Genomic DNA, 17,651 nt, shown 5'->3' on the forward strand with positions numbered 1-17,651 from the left:
TACCCGCCACCGCTTCATATTGCTCAAAACCATTCCACCGCCTCCTGAGTTTCGTCTCCTGACTAGATCAAAAGAACGACGTCGTCGGTGTATGAGCGGCATTGGAAATATGCGGTCCGTAGTTGGACGTCTTAAAGTCGTTGTCGGAGGCTGCGTAGTGCAGGTTCAAGAGTGACTGCAAATAAGATGGCCGAAAGAGGGCAACCTTGCCGCACTGAGGATTGGATCGTGAAATTTTCTGAGCTAACACCGTTCACCAAGACTCTAGAGTTGGCGCCATTAATCAAGATCGTGTCCACAAACATGAGGCGGATTCCCACTTGTTCCATGACCCCTCGAAGGAACACGTGGTCCACTCGGTCGAAAGCGTAAAGCACATAAACTGGTGTACATTTACACTAATGTTGGCAAATTGGTCTCATTCAGTTTGTTTGCTAATGCCCTTATTATTAGGTGTCTGTTGTCTGTTCATCAGAGCGAAGAATTATCTGATCTACGCCTATTTGTTAGATGGTAGATAGACAAGCTGTTAGCCTTGGGATCTGTCAGCCTCTGTACTATCTGATATTTATCCTTTTTCTCTAATCTACTAAGTTTCAAGGTCAGTTCCAGTTTATATTGTTAGTCGTACCTCCCACCGATCACATTAACTGTTTCACTGCTTAAATGCGATCATATTGAATGCTTCACGGTTTAAATGCTCGCTAAATTTTTAATTTTGTGATTACAAAAACTGGAACTAGTGAAGAAAAGCTGAAATTATTATGTTAACTGCGAAGTAAATAATGGGAAAGAAAATGTTGGCAACCATTTAGTCCCCAGCGAACACTTACAGAATATGATGACGATTATATTTCTGTCTAACGACATTGAGAGGTATCTGCTTGGAAATCATGCATAAACACTATTAATCATAATGTTAGAACCCGATTAACCTGATATTCAAATATTCGAAGACAGTACAGTTCAGAAATTCCCAAGTTTTACACCGAAATAAATTGCAGTTGTTGCCCATACTTTCGAGATTTGCTTAACACATGAACTATATAATTCTAGGTCCATAAATTTTGTGTAGTAGATACTTTACTAAGTCATTATAAGTAATTTTTCTCATCTCCGCAATTGTATGACGTTAGTTCGTAAGGAAATGGGCACCTTTAGATTATATTAACATGAAATAGACTGTCTGTCTGTGTAATTATTTAACAAAATGTTACGTATAAGGCTTCAACGATTAATAATTTCAGTGAACTAAAATCTAACATGGAATATGCTCGCCGGCCGGTGTGGCCGTGCGGTTGTAGGCGCTTCAGTCTGGAACCGCGTGACCGCTACGGTCGCAGGTTCGAATCCTCCCTAGGGCATGGATGTGTGTGATGTCCTTAGGTTAGTTAGGTTTAAGTAGTTCTAAGTTCTAGGGGACTGATGACCTCAGAAGTTAAGTCCCATAGTGCTCAGAGCCATTTGAACCATTTGGAATATGCTCACTAGACTTCAGAGGTTAATAATAATGTTGAGAAAATGAGAACAGGAAGGAAAGATATGAGGAATGATTGTAAAAGGTCAGCAGTATTTTCCCACCAAGAAAATTATTCTCTGTGTACAGGAAGAAATAGCTCCCACCATCAAAAAACATGTGATAATGGTATAAAGGAAAGCCTCGAATTTGGATCATAATGGTTGAATTGTGTTTGCACTTTTCTTCAGAGTATAGACCCTTTGTAATAATTACAAAAATGGTTCAAATGGCTATGAGCACTATGGGACTTAAACTGCTGAATTCATCAGTCCCCTAGAACTTAGAACCACTTAATCCTAACTAAGCTAAGGAAAACACACACATCCATGCCCGAGGCAGGATTCGAACCTGAGACCGTAGCGGTCGCGCGGTTCCAGACTGAAGCGCCTAGAACCGCTCGGTCACACTGGCCGGCTGTAATAATTACAGCGCAACGCTACAATGACATGATTTAGACCCTATTAAATAGGATAAAACCTTAAAACTTCTTTGCATTGGCAGCTTTGGACTAACAGTTTCCGTATGAATTTACAGACGCGACCACCGTGGTAATTCATAGTACTAACTTTTACAGAAATGATTATGTAGGAAGAATGTTTATCAGGAGCGGCACTCAGCTATTGTCAGTGAAATTATTAGTTGCATAGCAAGTCTGATATTTTGTCATGAACTAAATAATAAGCTCTTACTTATTTATTTAGGGAGAAGAAGTCTTGGTGACCGTGGAGCAGGGTACACTGCTCGGGCAAACAGCCACAAGCCTCTACAACACAACATACACAGCCTTCTTGGGAATCCCGTATGCCGAGCCCCCTCTTGGGATACTGCGATTTCAGGTGAGCTCTGAATTATGAATGGCAATATCGCACCACGCCAGTTATAACTCGACATCTCAGAAAAATCCGAAATATCAGTGGCATACACAACAATATAACTGGAACGGCCGAAAGTTAAGTGAATAAAATGTTGAAAAATGTTGGAAATCTAATAAAAGTGATCAATGAAACAACAGTTTCTCCATTAATTATTTGTGTCGCAGTTTAAATATGGAATTTTGGCTTCTGTTCAGGTACACTCAGCAACACACTTACGTATCACTTACAGAGCAGGTTGAAATTAACTAGGTTAGAAGTTTTGTCGAAGATACAAACGTCTTACTAAAGAACACTTTTGTGCTACAAATACGCAGCGAGCCATTCATGTACACGGTCGGGTACTTCCACATTGATGCTCATCAAGCTTCACGATCGTCTCTGTAGTCTCGTTTTTAGATTACTGGAATGAAATATCTGTCTTTTAACAAACCTCTAGGAAACTTTTTAACTTTCACATTTCGTGATATCGTGGTGTCGTAGTGCTAAAGAAAACGACCATTGAATTACTGTACACCACGGTGTGAGCCAAATTAATGATAATTCATTCATTAAATTACATTCCTTGCGATGCGAATATTTAAATTCTCTTTCAGTACAATGAAGAATAGTTAAATAATTAATACATGCCAGTTGCAATTTGCTGAAGCTTGTTGACATTAAGAGTGTCCTATGAATTTCATAGAAATAGCATAGAGACTGGCCAACATACAATACTGATGCTGGGAATTGCTATTACTCTCTCAAATTTTGTTAAATATCGAGCCAAATATGGTAACTATGACAGAGCTGACGTATTATAAACTAAGAATTCATTGCAAAACTTTGCACGAATCATAATGTAAAAAGGGTTTTGTTACTCGATTAGTCACTGCAGCTTTATTATCGGTTTAGGATACAAAGCCTGTTGAAGTAACAGCGAACATCGAGTGAAATTAGAAGGATTACGTATTTCATTATCCGGAATGCTTGAAACAAATGTTGTAAAATGTAAGTTGTGAGCACACCTAATATTCCTGTCTTGCAAAAAAGTAGTTAGGATACAAGGAGGAGTCAGTAGGAACGAGATTGATGGGAAAAAAGTATATCATGTTTATTTCTTCAAAATTAATTGCCCTAACTCTTAACAGATTTATCACACTGTGAGACTAGGTGGTGAAAGCCTCCATGGAAAAATGTATGCGGTTGCCTATGAAACCATGATTGTGCCCAGGCGTGCACCTTTTCGTCCGAAACAAAGCGACGGCCAGGTATTCAAAAACGTGGAACTCACATGGGCCCAATCGGGCTATACGAAGGATGTGGAACGGCTTTCTACGGACACTTCGGCAGCGTACTCGGCACAGCTATGACAACACGTGCGCGGGCCCACATCCGTCGCCCACGCTGCAAAGATCGCTGGGAGGCTCTTACATATCCTCCATACAATCCCACTATTTCCATATTTTTGGAGCCTTGAAGAAAGACATTCGTGGCCGTCGATTTGTTTTGGACAAAGCGGGTGCGCGCATGGATATAGTCAAGTTTCCGTAGACAACCGAGAAGATTTTTCAGTGATGACATTGAAAGTGTTTTTCTCGCAGTGGGATAAATATATTATAGGTCGCGGCAGTTACTTTTGAAATAATAAGCTATTTACCTACTTTTCCGTGTCTCTCTTATTTTCGTTTGACTGTCCCTTACAAGAACTGGGTATTAGGGAAGAACCTACGGATTTCAGCCACTTTTACATTGTATCAACGTGAAGACAGAAGGTAATACAAGAATAACAGCATCTAGCCTAGAGACATACATAATAACACTCCTCCAGATGTTGCCCTGTCAACAAAAGTGAAATCTTAATACGTTGGAAAAGGAAGTAGTTTCTTGTTCTTGAACAAGTACAGGCATAGATGTAGGAGGGTACAAAATTGCGTGGACAGCGTCGTCAGGCATTTGTGCTATGAAATAACGTGTTTGCAAGAATGTGTAAACAGGAAAATTTTTTTCACTAGGTATAAACGGAACGAGGCTGCACTATGTTAAGCATTGTGTACGGAAGGATGGAGGCTACAATATCTGTACGGTAGTAATGATTTAGATTTGCCATGATTTCCCTGCAGTACCGCTGGGAAATGCTGGATGATTCTTACCGTAAGGTCAAACCTGCCATTGCGTTCAAGCCTTGTCGAAGTAGACTTAAAAGTACGTAAATACTTGTACATACGATTTATATTTATATTGATCTGGGATTGTAATACCGAGGCACGTCCAGTGTAAGCCATGGAAAGATAATTGAAAGTGCTGCTGCGGTTAATATTACTCAGACTGGCACTGTTGTTCCAGGCTCCACAGCCTCCACCTAGTTGGGAGGGTATTCGGAATGCCACCCAGTACGGCAGCGACTGCGTGCAGTCTAGCGGCGGCTCGGAGGACTGCCTCTACCTGAACGTCTTCGTGCCGGGCGTCCCGCAAGAGGGCGCAGGGCTGCCCGTGCTCTTCTGGGTGCACGGCGGAGGATTTTCCGCCGGCAGCGGCTCTGACCAGGAGCACGGACCTGACTTTCTCGTCTCCTACGGCGTCATCCTGGTCACCATCAACTACCGACTAGGCCCACTCGGTAATACGACCATTCTCCCCACTGAACAGGCGACGTAACGAAACAAACAACTTATGATCTTTAAAATGCCAGTGGATATAATGCAGCGCGGCATTCGTCCTTCATAAGGTAGGGAGTAAATTTCTCGGCTTGGCACAAATTGTGGCTGCTATAAACAAAATGTAATTTTTCGTTACGTTAATGTTACGCTATAATATAAAGGTCAATTTCTGTGGAATAGTTCAGCTCATACGGTAAAGTAATTTCTTTGAAATATATTGGATACAATACTGCAACCTCTCCAGTGATTTACGGCTGATTATCAACTAAACTTGAGCCACGCTTGGTGAAGGACTGATTGCAATCTGCTCCTTCATTTTCAGATTTTCCAGAACATCTAAACGAGAGCAGGGAAACCACAGCTTAAAACGGAACCATAGATGAAGAAAGAAGAAGGCAACATTAGTGTTTAAAGTCCCGTCGATGACGAGGATAGCAGGGACGAACCATAAGTTCAAGCTGGCGAAAGTACCACCTTGGCATTTGATTTACGCGACTAAAGTAAACGGTGGAAAACTGAAATCAGCACAGCCAGATGAAGATTTGAACCACCGTCCTCTGGAATGCGAGTCCAAAGACTCGCCAATGCCCCAGTTCGCTCGGTGCAATCAGTCGTAGACGTATATATTCTGAAATTAGGCTATGTAGTGTTGGACATAGGAGATTAGAACGTGTGAAGTACTTGTCGTCAGGGACAGATAAGAAAAACAATATGATATATTTAAAATTAAAATTATGTATGACGTAAGATGAGCGAAAGGGATGGTTGAAGGATCTACTGGAAGGGGACAAAAGGTAGATGCTAATAAAATTAATATTTGTTACTGTGTGTGATATACATATGAACCAGTTCAAAATAGAAACGAAACGTCAATCTAAGGTGTACGGCAAGTTAGTTTAGCTGTACCGAAGATGATATAATCGATATCATCTGGCAGGAAAGTTATGTTCAATGTTCCTAGAGGTGCAAAATATGATGATGGGGAAGCATTTCTTTGAGCGTACGACATCTGCCTGCTTGCCTTCGGTAGAAAAGTAATATTGAGATTGTTGTTGTTAAGAGTGATACGATTCAAACAGTATTACAGCTCCATAAAATCCATGTCAATTTACACAGACACACAGACACACACACACACACACACACACACACACTCACACACACACACATAAAGAAGTTCAAAAAAAAATACTGGAATGAATTACTGTGGATAATTGATCACTGGACTAAAAAAGGATGATATAGTCACGTGGAAACAAACAAAAATCTACAGCATAAAACTTTCATATGGAGACTACACAAAATCTTAAAAGCCTTACCCCACTTTCTCTCGACGTCTTTACTCTCGTCCAAATATGAAACGAATTCGGTTAAAATGTGGCGTTTAGTGATTTTCACGGCACAAGAATCACAAACTGAGTGCGCGTCTCACCGGCGTGTAATTTCACTTTTCAGTGGACAGTGTCCTATCCAGAGGAGGACCGAAGTGATCGACAAGAGGTATACTGCAGCCAGGTGGCCGACTTCCGAGACTGCAGTTTATTTTTTCCTCACTGCCAGCTACTCATCCTTCCACCTTTGCATTGTTCTCTGACTAAGCAATCAGGCGACAATGTCCAGGGGAATGGCGCATTGTGTCATGCTGTGGTTCTACAACCTCCATGGCTATTTGGTTAGCTTCTATGGCACCCCAAATTCGTGGGCTTTGCAGACCAGCGGAATAAGCACTTCTCAAGAAGAAGAAGAAGAAAGAGGAGGAGGAGGACGAGGAGGAGAATATGAAGAAGAACTGTGCCCTGCATATTTTGCGTCATTTTCTCCCCTGCATACGATGTGTGATCAAAAAGTGACATGAATTTTTGTTTTTCTAAATGAAGTTTTATTTATTTACCAACAACCCTTTTGAAAATAACCACTGCAGATATAACAACTTGTGCCAGTTTTTTTCCTAATTTTGCTAGCTCTTTAGGGAGCCCATTTGGAACTAACTTTTCGTTATGGTGTTCAGCGCCTTCCTCGGTTCTGTTTTTATCTCATAAAAGGTGGAAAAACGACGTCTTTTCATGGTTTCCTTCAGCCTCGGGAATAACAAGAAGTTGTACTGGGGATGTCCGGGAATACAGTGGCTGAGGCAAGAACAGGGTTTTCTTGTTTACCAAAAAATATCACGAACTAGCATTGAGGTGTGAGGGGAAGCATTATTTTGATGCGATTTCCACTAGTGGTTTTGCCACAATTCTGATAGTTTTCTTCGGATTGCCTCACGCAAATGGCGCATAATTTCTACGAAATGTTTGTTATTGACCGAAAAGTTATAATCGAAGAACTCATGATGCCCTATCTCATTGTAATCGAAGAAAACAGCGACAGGAATCTTCACATGTGACCGAACTCACAAATTTCTTTCGGTCTTGACTCCGCAGGTAGTTTCCGTTGCGACGACTGGCCCTTGCTGTCGATGTCATACCCATATACCCACGTTTCGTCACTTGTTATCAACTTCTTTGGAATTTCTGGACCGTTTTCGACCTCTTTCAGCAATTCTTGAGCGATGTCTACGCGACGTCGTTTTTCACCGAAACTCAACATTTTTGGAACAAATTTTGGTGCTACATGTTTCATACCTAAGACATCTGAGAAAATGATTTGGCATGAGCAAAGCATATGCCAACATCATCAACAGCCTCTCTGAAGGTGATCCGGCGATTTTCGAGAAATATTTTCATTATTTATTCCACTTTACTGTCAATAATTGACATGCTAGGGCGTCCAGGGCGGTCATCGTCTACGTCTTTTTGGTCCTCTTTCAAAAATTTGTACCATTCTTAAACTCATGCCTTATAGACAAAGGCCACAGTCAATATTTCGAAGGGCGAGCTCCACTTTATTGCATTTATCAAGAAAAATTTAATGAAAATTATATTAGCTATTTTTATCGAAAGAAAACACGTAGAAACCTTTCTATTGTAACTAGTAAATTGAATATTCAAAACAGCTGAAAATTCAAATATACATCAAGAGCACTTGTACTAACAACATAAAAAATTGAAAATCGGGTATATTTAAAAAATTCCCATTACGTTTTGGACAAACCTCGTACTTTAGGTACAATGATTATTAGGCGCCAATGGATTCGAAGTAGATGAAAAATTTTTTTGCTTCGAAAGCACGTCACCTGCCGTAATGAATTCCTTTGGAAGAACAATCCTGAAGCTATGATCTGGATATGTGGCTGAACACCCCTTGCTTCGAACCTCCAGTGTTGGCTATATTAAACTTGTGATGGTTTTGAATAATGTTGTAAAATATCGACGTAAAAATTAATTCTAAAGCGCATTCTCCCTAAAAACTGACCGTATCTAAAATGTGAGAGTCTTTCAAGGAGCAATGTGTTTAGAAGTTTCCAAACGATCTGAATTTGCGTTAACTGGTCCTATGTTTAAAGTATCCGAACGACCTAAATTTTGAAAAAAGTTCTAAAGGATCCAATGATTTGAATTTTGGGTAAACTGACGCCGTGTTCGAGAGCTAATACCAAATCTTCACGAATATATAAGTTAGAGCCCTAATTTTGGATGAAATTGAGAAATATTCACCAGCTGTCCAACAAGAGCGTCAAAACCACGTGTATCTTGTCTGTCGTCCAGGTTTTCTGAGCACTGAGGACTCCGTGGTGCCTGGCAATGCTGGGCTCAAGGACCAGCGGCAGGCCCTGCTGTGGGTGCAGCAGAACATCGCCAGGTTCGGCGGGGACCCGCAGTTGGTAACACTGCAGGGGCAGAGCGCTGGTGGCGTCGCCGTGTCCTACCACCTCGTGGCGAACACGTCGGCAGGTGAGGGACCGCGACTGTAGCTCGCAGACAGCCTGGACTCGTCCATAGATTCAGTAACAGATATATGTATACGGTTATTACAAATGATTGAAGCGATTTCACAGCTCTACAATAACTTTATTATTTGAGATATTTTCACAATGCTTTGTACACACATACAAAAACTCAAAAAGTTTTTTTAGGCATTCACAAATGTTCGATATGTGCCCCTTTAGTGATTCGGCAGACATCAAGCCGATAATCAACTTCCTCCCACACTCGGCGCAGCATGTTCCCATCAATGAGTTCGAATGCATCGTTGATGCGAGGTCGCAGTTCTGGCACGTTTCTTGGTAGAGGAGGTTTAAACACTGAATCTTTCACATACCCCCACAGAAAGAAATTGCTTGGGGTTAAGTCGGGAGAGCGTGGAGGCCATGACATGAATTTCTGATCATGATCTCCACCACGACCGATCCATCGGTTTTCTAATCTCCTGTTTAAGAAATTCCGAACATCATGATGTAAGTGCAATGGAGCACCATCCTGTTGAAAGATGAAGTCGGCGCTGTCGGTCTCCAGTTGTGGCCTGAGCCAATTTTCCAGCATGTCCAGATACACGTGTCCTGTAACGTCTTTTTCGCAGAAGAAGAAGGGGCCGTAAACTTTAAACCGTGAGATTGCACAAAACACGTTAACTTTTGATGAATTGCGAATTAGCTGCACGAATGCGTGAGGATTCTCTACCGCCCATATTCGCACATTGTGTCTGTTCACTTCACCATTAAGAAAAAAATGTTGCTTCATCACTGAAAACAAGTTTCGCACTGAACGCATCCTCTTCCATGAGCTGTTGCAACCGCACCGAAAATTCAAAGCGTTTGACTTTGTCATCGGGCTTCAGGGCTTGTAGCAATTGTAAACGGTAAGGCTTCTGCTTTATCCTTTTCCGTAAGATTTTCCAAAACCGTTGGCTGTGGTACGTTTAGCTCCCTGCTTGCTTTATTCGTCGACTTCCGCGGGGCTACGCGTGAAACTTGCCCGCACGCATTCAACCGTTTCTTCGCTCACTGCAGGCCGACCTGTTGATTTCCCCTTACCGAGGCATCCAGAAGCTTTAAACTGCGCATACCATCGCCGAATGGAGTTAGCAGTTGGTGGATCTTTGTTGAACTTCTTCCTGAAGTGTCGTTGCACTGTTATGACTGACTGATGTGAGTGCATTTCAAGCATGACATACGCTTTCTCGGCTCCTGTCGCCATTTTGTCTCACTGCGCTCTCGAGCGCTCTGGCGGCAGAAACCTGAAGTGCGGCTTCAGCCGAACAAAACTTTATGAGTTTTTCTACGTATCTGTAGTGTGTCGTGACCATATGTCAATGAATGGAGCTACAGTGAATTTATGAAATCGCTTCAATCATTTATAATACCCCTGTACTTGTTTTCAATATCTTTATTATGTTACTTGCAAATCATTGTTTTCAGTTGAAGTGTTTTCGGTCTGTAGATGCCCCGATAGTCTCGGTAGCCTACAGTGTACAGGAGGCCGAGCGGAGACCTGTCCAGTTGTCAGGACGCTAGGAAATGACTGTGGACGCGTCAGAAACGCCAAAGAAACATTATTAATTCATGACACCTTTATTCCTGCCGAGTACAATGTGATCCACATAACACAGGCTGGCTCTCGGCATAGGCAACGAAACTTTGACAATATTCCATGTTTCCAACTCTTTACTATTCCGCGACGCTACAGATCTGTTAACTTTTGAATTGGAAAAGTTAATTCAACAAGGAACTCATCCATCCGTTGTGTAGTGTGTGAATTTACCTATTTGAAATCAAACAAAATAATCAATTCATATCACTCACTCTCCACGGTAACTGCCTACTCTATGCGCTGGTGCGATTGGACTATGGAATGTGGAATTTAAACAACGCACCGCAGATTGTGTTTATGATATGGAAAGGTTACATATAGACACGTAAAGAATGTTTAGCATCACCAGGTTCCCAGAACTCCTGAAGATAGTCATTGACTGTGGATATTGTATCACAGACACATTCCATTTGACTGTTCAGAGATGTCACTAGACCCATCCAAAGATGTAAACAACCATGCATCAGAAACGTCTATTAGACGGAGGGGGCCCGACAGCCGATCAGTTCCAGTCATTCCACCAGGACGGGGTTACACGGCTCATGTTATCTGTAGTTAACTATGCCTAGACTGTCAATACCGCGGCTTGGAGGAACCCTGACATCAACGCCACCATGTTGAATAATACCTTTAGTGCAGCCACAGGACTGTGTGCAATAGGCTGCATGCTCCGCAAATTCGCTCCCGACGTCCATGGCGACGTCCATCTTTTCAACCACGACACCATGCGGTACAGACGCGCCCAACAACATGCCGAATGGACCTCTCAGGATTGGCATCACGTTCTCTTCACCGATGAGTGTCGCATATTCCTTCAACCAGACAATCGTCGGAGACGTTTTTGGAGGCAACCTGGTCGGGCTGAACGCCTTAGACACAGCATCCAGCGAATGCAGCAAGGTGGAGGTTCCCTGCTCTTTTGGGGGTGGCATTATGTGGTGCCAACGTACGCTGCTAGTGGTCATGGAAGACGGCGCTGTACGATACGTGAATGCCATCCTCCGACTGATAATGCAACCATATCGGTAGCATATTGGCGGAGCATTCGTCTTCATGGACGCAATTCGCGGCCACATCATCCACATCTCGTGAATGACTTCTTTCAGGACAACGACATCGCTCGACTAGAGTGGCCAGCTTGTTTTCCAGACATGAACCCTATCGAACATGCCTGGGATGGACGACGCGACCCATTAGCCACTCTGAGGGATCTACGCCGAATCACCGTTGAAGAGTGGATCTGCCCCAACAGTGCCTTGATGAACTTGGGGATAGTATGCCACGACGAATACAGGCACGCGTCACCGCAAGAGGACGTGCTACTGGGTATTAGAGGTACCAGCGCGTGCAGCAGTCTAGACCACCACACCTGAAGGTCTCGCTGTATGGTGATACAACATGCAATATGTGGTTTTCATGAGCAATAAAAAGGGCAGATACGATCTTTATGTTGATCTCTATTCCAATTTTCTGCACAGGTTACGGAACTCTCGGAAACGAGGTGATGCAAAACTTTTGTTGATGCGTGTATATTTGGGAAACTGTAGTCGGTTTATCTTGGGAAAAAAAGAAAAAAAACGCTAAAGTGCTCTTCTTTACATAGATGTTGAAAATAGTCTGGTAACATGTTTTTAAATCTTGTTCAATATGGCGCTATCTTGTTTTTTGTGTATAGACTTTGTTCACTTTTATGTTCTTCATGAAAACAGCAAATGAACCAGCATTACATGTAAGTGATATTTTTAGATTAAATTTTACGGTCTATGAATGCATACTAGTGCCACAATAAGTCTAAATATTGCTGTTTGGTAAATTCCAATAGAATTCATATCAAAATTTGGTCTCTAAAATGAGAAGCTACCACGGAGCGTTGTAAACATTCCTAAATCTATAAATATGCACTGCCTACTCTTCTTCTTCTGTGTACTAAGCGGCTGCGTGTCGATGCCTTCATTTTGTTAGTTCATTTTATTTGCACAATTGATAAGTCCATGTTTTGTTTCATACGTCTACTAATATGTTTCTGTTCTTGTTTTTCATTTTTAAATGTGAAGAAAATTTGTAAATCAGAAAACAGATTTTATAAATTATTTCGATTCATAGGACACCAAAGTCCTTCACAGGTCCAAACAACCTTACGTCCTCTTTTATGCCTAACGTGGACTTGGATCATCTTGACTCACCAGTTCCGTAGCTGCTACATTTGATTGCTTAGTAATTATTATTTATGTGTTAATGAGATTCAACAGCTAAGAAGACGTCACTAAAAGATTTCTAACCTTTGTTCATTGAAACTAAAAAACATATTTGAAGAAAGTTTTAATAACCAAGATCCCATTCAATATTATTTATTCCTGGTTTCAACAATTAAGACTGTGATCTTCCGATCCTCAACAGACTTGGTCTGCTACGTCTTGTTCCTCTATGACTGTGTCACACACACACACAGTGTCGACATTAGTGTAGATAGATAGTATGTAGCACGTTCCACACAGGTTTGTTAAAATAAAATCAGGTTTATCACAAATAAAAAAATGCTGTTAAAAGGCACTTATTTTTCATATTTGCGATAAACTTATTTTAAACTGTCAACTACAATATCGACATGGCATTTGTCATACAGGTATACTGGAGCAATGCATATTACAACAGGTTTTTTGAAGATCAGAAAATGACAGTCTTAACTGTAGAAACTCGTCGTCAGGAATAAACAATAATGAATGCGATACTGGCTATTAAAACGTTCCTTAAAGTAAATGTAGATCTCTCGTACCATTCTCTGATTAAGATAAATTACGTAGAAAAATATTAGAGATGTTTATGTTACAGTTGCTTGGAGATTCACTTCCATATTTCACAATGACGAAAGAGACAGCATTCGTGCATATTTAGAGGTACATATATTTTCATTTTCCATTAGGTACTGGTTACTTCCTGTACATTTGATGGTTCCTCATTACTTTAAGTGCATTCCATCGAAAATCATTGTGAATGATACCCGACTGCACATTTAATGTCGGACAGTCTTCTGTAATATCACATGCAAACTGAGAAGAAAGCGAAAAATTCCGTTCACATTCGCTCCATTTCCTTTAGATCAGTAACTAAGCTGGCCAGTTCCTGATGACGATTTCTTATCCAGCAGAAACATTAAGAAGACGAAGTGAACCTGAATAAAATAGCAAGAGATATTGATTGAACCAAGGTGCCGTTTCGTACAAAATTTGCTGTCTTCTGCGTCCCGTGAGCTGGCATACTGATCAGTATTGTTTTGTATCTAGGAGAGCTGATTTACGTTTTCAGTTGTCGCAGTTAAAAGCTTTAGATGACCGGCAGAACATTAATATCACCAGAAATGGTACCATAGCCTTCTGAGTTATCACTATAGCGAGACCTCAACGACAGGATGTCGATTCCACATATAATTACCGCTTCTGGGTATCGCAAGATAACTGTGCGTCTACCCTACGCCGTAACAACAGGCAGTGCACGAGGAGAAATCTGCCCTCGAGTGTGGTATTTTCTCTCTCGCTGCAGGCCTCTTCTCGAGGGTCATCGACGAGAGCGGCACTCTGGTGGCGTCGATCTCCGGGACGAGGGACGCCCGCTACCACGCCTTCAGGCTGGGCGCCGCGCTGGGGCTGGAGACGGAGGACTCCCAGGAGCTCGTGGATTACCTGCGCTCTGTCAACGCCTCAGACTTACTGGTGGACGACGCACTTCTCACAACGGACGAGGTACGTGTATGCCACAATCTGTTACACGCACGCTGAAGACCTATTCCCATTTCAAGCCAAGTACTAGGTGCAAATAATGAAATAAAAAGAACCTTGATGCCTGGACAGTTATGTGTTTGATATCTCGTTTCTTCATGATTTTATTCGTAGCTGAAATGAAGGAAGAAAGATTAGGGTTTAACGTCCCGTCTACATTGAAGTCACTAGAGGCGGAGCACAAGCTCAAATTATGTCAAAGGAACCATTTATCTGGAGTGGTTTAGGGAACTCACGGAAATTCACCCGAATACGACTCCAGCCTGCTAATCACTGCGCCACCTCGCTCGGTTTACTGGTGGCTGCTATTTAACCGACAGTTGAGGTATTATTTCAGAATAAAATTCAGTCATCAGTTACTCAATTGGGGAATCTATTTCGCTTTACCGGGTTCAACAGATTAATTAATCTGTCATCTTCAGCAGATTAATATTCGTTTAATGTATGTCATGTGGTTTTCACAGAATTATAATGTCATGACATGCCGTAAAGTTTACATCATTTGTCATAATTATAAAAACTTATTGATAATTTCCAGTAAGCGAATCACTTTTATGTAAATAGAGAAAATGTGCTAGCAGCAATGTGTCTCCAATTATCACATATAATATTTACATTTCTGACGTGCCATGGCATTATTCAGTGAAGAAGATACTGCCGCCTACTAAACCCATATTAAGCTTTTGGAGATCAATCTAATCCTCTGAAACGGGCAAAGCTAAATAAATTTCCTCATTACCCAATTAATGGCTGAATATTATTCTGAAATTTATTCCTTCACTTTCTTGCTTGCATTGTACTTCTTCGTGTTTTCTTTTCGACCCTATTTTGCAGATGTTTCTGTTTAACCCAAGACCACTTCAGCTTCTAACTTTGGTTCTTCTTATGTTCATCTGCCCGTGTTCTCTTACATGTAACACTTGATTTAGCTTCAAAGTTATGCTTGTCGAATAAAGTTTTGAATGCAGCTCTGTCCTGCAGAATCTTGGTTATAATTCCAATTTCTGGAAGATCTTACTTAAATTCTAATTCTAATTTCACTGACAGAACAAGGAAGAAAATCCTTATTGAAAATGTAAGCCTGTTTTCATCATACCGACAAGAAACAGAATAGCAACATTTTTAGATGATGCACGTGCACTCATTAACAAGTGAATGTGGGACACTTGCCGAGTAGTGTACACCGCTCCCTTCAATCCTGATAACGACGGCGAAGGATCAAGGAGCAGATTACACGACACACGGAAAGCGTTCAAGAGACATCGTGATCAATCCCTTCGTGAGACTGTGGTGATTGTTTGGATGTGTATCCTAATCGTGTACGTCTCGGTCGGTGGTATCATACATTAGATCAATAATACAGGAGAGTATCCAAATCAAGACGGTCATTTAGTTTTTAGCTTAAAAATACTGTAAAATGTCAAGTTATCCTTTAAAGCACGTAATGAATACTATATACAGTCACCGGTTCTAAAATATCCGCATTGGATAAGATTAATAATCCTTTTTCCCGTTATTGTTATTTCATACCCCTCGCTCTATATGGGCGTGGTGTGGGCTGCCAGCTGTAAAGCGTTTGCAAAAATTAATAAAGAAATGACGAAATGTGTGTATGGATGAAAAAATTACAAGATTTTTACATGCAATGTAGAGGTGATTGCAAATATAAAGAGTGGTTTTCATGATTTAAAGTTTTAAAAGGAAAATAAAAAATCTCACAGGTGGACATACAAAAGAGAAAAACGGACAAATTATAATTTAAAAATTAAAATGAGTAACAACTTTCGTAAAAATGAAGCACTACACTGTCACTAAAGAGCTGAAAGGCCTACGCTAGGGGAAGAACCCGGGGGGAGATTAAACACTTGGATGATGGTGCGTATAAGTTCAGAAGCCTCTGGATGGTATCCGTTGACAGGCAGTAAGATGGATACAGAGAGAGACGAAAGGAAGAATGAGTCGTGGGTGGGCGAGGCCCTGGAGTCAGAACAGGAAAGGAGGTAGTGAAATGAAGAAGGAAACAGGGGGGAAACCCTGACATGAATGGAGATAGGGGGAATGCTATAGCTGAAAGGACGGATAAATATCGAAGCGGACTTCATTATCCTGGAAAGGAGTCGGTTGAAGTTGCGTTCGGACAGGGTATGGAGAGTGCATAGGTGTAGGGACTGTGGGACGTATTTGTAAGGTCGCGACAGCATACCAGGTTGGTGAAAAGAGTGGAGAAAGTGGGTTTATTACAATTTAGTTTGCCGGTACTGTAAGAGGTGCAGAGGTGTTCGATGTGGGGAAGGAAGGATGTGAATGTGAAGAGAGGATAGAGGATCCATGTGGAGGAAGGTACACATGACGTCAGAGCTCAGTCTTTTCAGTATAGGACTACAATAACATAAAATGTGCTCGAAGCTGTGTACGTAGTGAAATGATGTAAATTACGTAAATTGTCACCAGTGTTTAGATCCTTTACACAAATCGCTATAAAGCGATGTTCTAACGCACTGTTCACATATTAACTGAGGCCGCTGGGGCGAAAATACATATTTTATGTGCACTTGACAGAGATAGTGCAGTCCAGCGATAACAATTATAAGTTTCATGTCATGACACCATTTTACATCTCATGACAGCTATGTGATAGTATAGCCTTAAGAGGCAAAAAAACAGAATTGAAAGATTTATTTATAACAGAATGATGTGAAAATACGTATGTTATCTGTCCCAAGGGCCTTACATTGTTTTGGGTGCTCATGTAGAACATGGCAACAGTAATCTTACATATCAGTTTGTTTGCATCTACAATGAAATATTAAAAAAAATACTGAGAGCACAATTTGCTTGTCCGGAAACGGCCTACAGTATAATGCAAGAAAATAAGAAAAAAAAGAAGGCACCACCGTGTACATATAGGATATGTCTCACTGCTAAGCTCTGATATGAGAAATTAAATTAAATTATGTGAAAGCTTATGTATGAGTAGTAATACTATTCCTAGGTGCTTAAAACGTTGTCGAGAAATATATGAAAATCAATTACGCTTTGTTATGATGCGCTACTAAAGTAGACGGTACAAGACGAAAGGCACTCTGAAGATAGAATGAACTACAGGAGATAAAAAGAAATTACAAATGTAAAATGCGTGGGAGTGTACTTGTCTCCGCTCGTTATCACGTATCAAAATTGCAATCGAATAGAAACCGGCGAGAACCCTTACACGATTTTGTACACAGCTTTTAGATGCCTGATAAGTGCTGAAGTAAAATGTACGTAATGTTATTTTCATAATTTTTGTAACGTACTACTGTCTGATGGCTTGTTTGTGCGGCTCTGTACATACACCCTTTGCTTAATATTGTGTATATTTTTTAGCTTTTGCAGTGGCA

At 41.2% G+C, this 17,651-nt stretch overlaps 1 protein-coding gene across 1 annotated transcript in view; it reads left to right on the forward strand.

Annotated features, from left to right (window-relative positions):
• Nucleotides 1-17,651, forward strand: part of LOC126176807 (para-nitrobenzyl esterase-like) — a 62,183-nt gene that overhangs the window by 7,717 nt on the left and 36,815 nt on the right. Inside the window, exons 2-5 of the mRNA XM_049923988.1 lie at nt 2,221-2,355; nt 4,717-4,990; nt 8,678-8,863; nt 14,036-14,235. Of these exons, the coding sequence (XP_049779945.1) occupies nt 2,221-2,355; nt 4,717-4,990; nt 8,678-8,863; nt 14,036-14,235 (795 nt within the window). The remainder of the gene's footprint in view (nt 1-2,220; nt 2,356-4,716; nt 4,991-8,677; nt 8,864-14,035; nt 14,236-17,651) is intronic.

The sequence above is a fragment of the Schistocerca cancellata genome, chromosome 3, assembly GCF_023864275.1.
Source record: "Schistocerca cancellata isolate TAMUIC-IGC-003103 chromosome 3, iqSchCanc2.1, whole genome shotgun sequence".
NCBI classification, from domain to species: domain Eukaryota; kingdom Metazoa; phylum Arthropoda; class Insecta; order Orthoptera; family Acrididae; genus Schistocerca; species Schistocerca cancellata.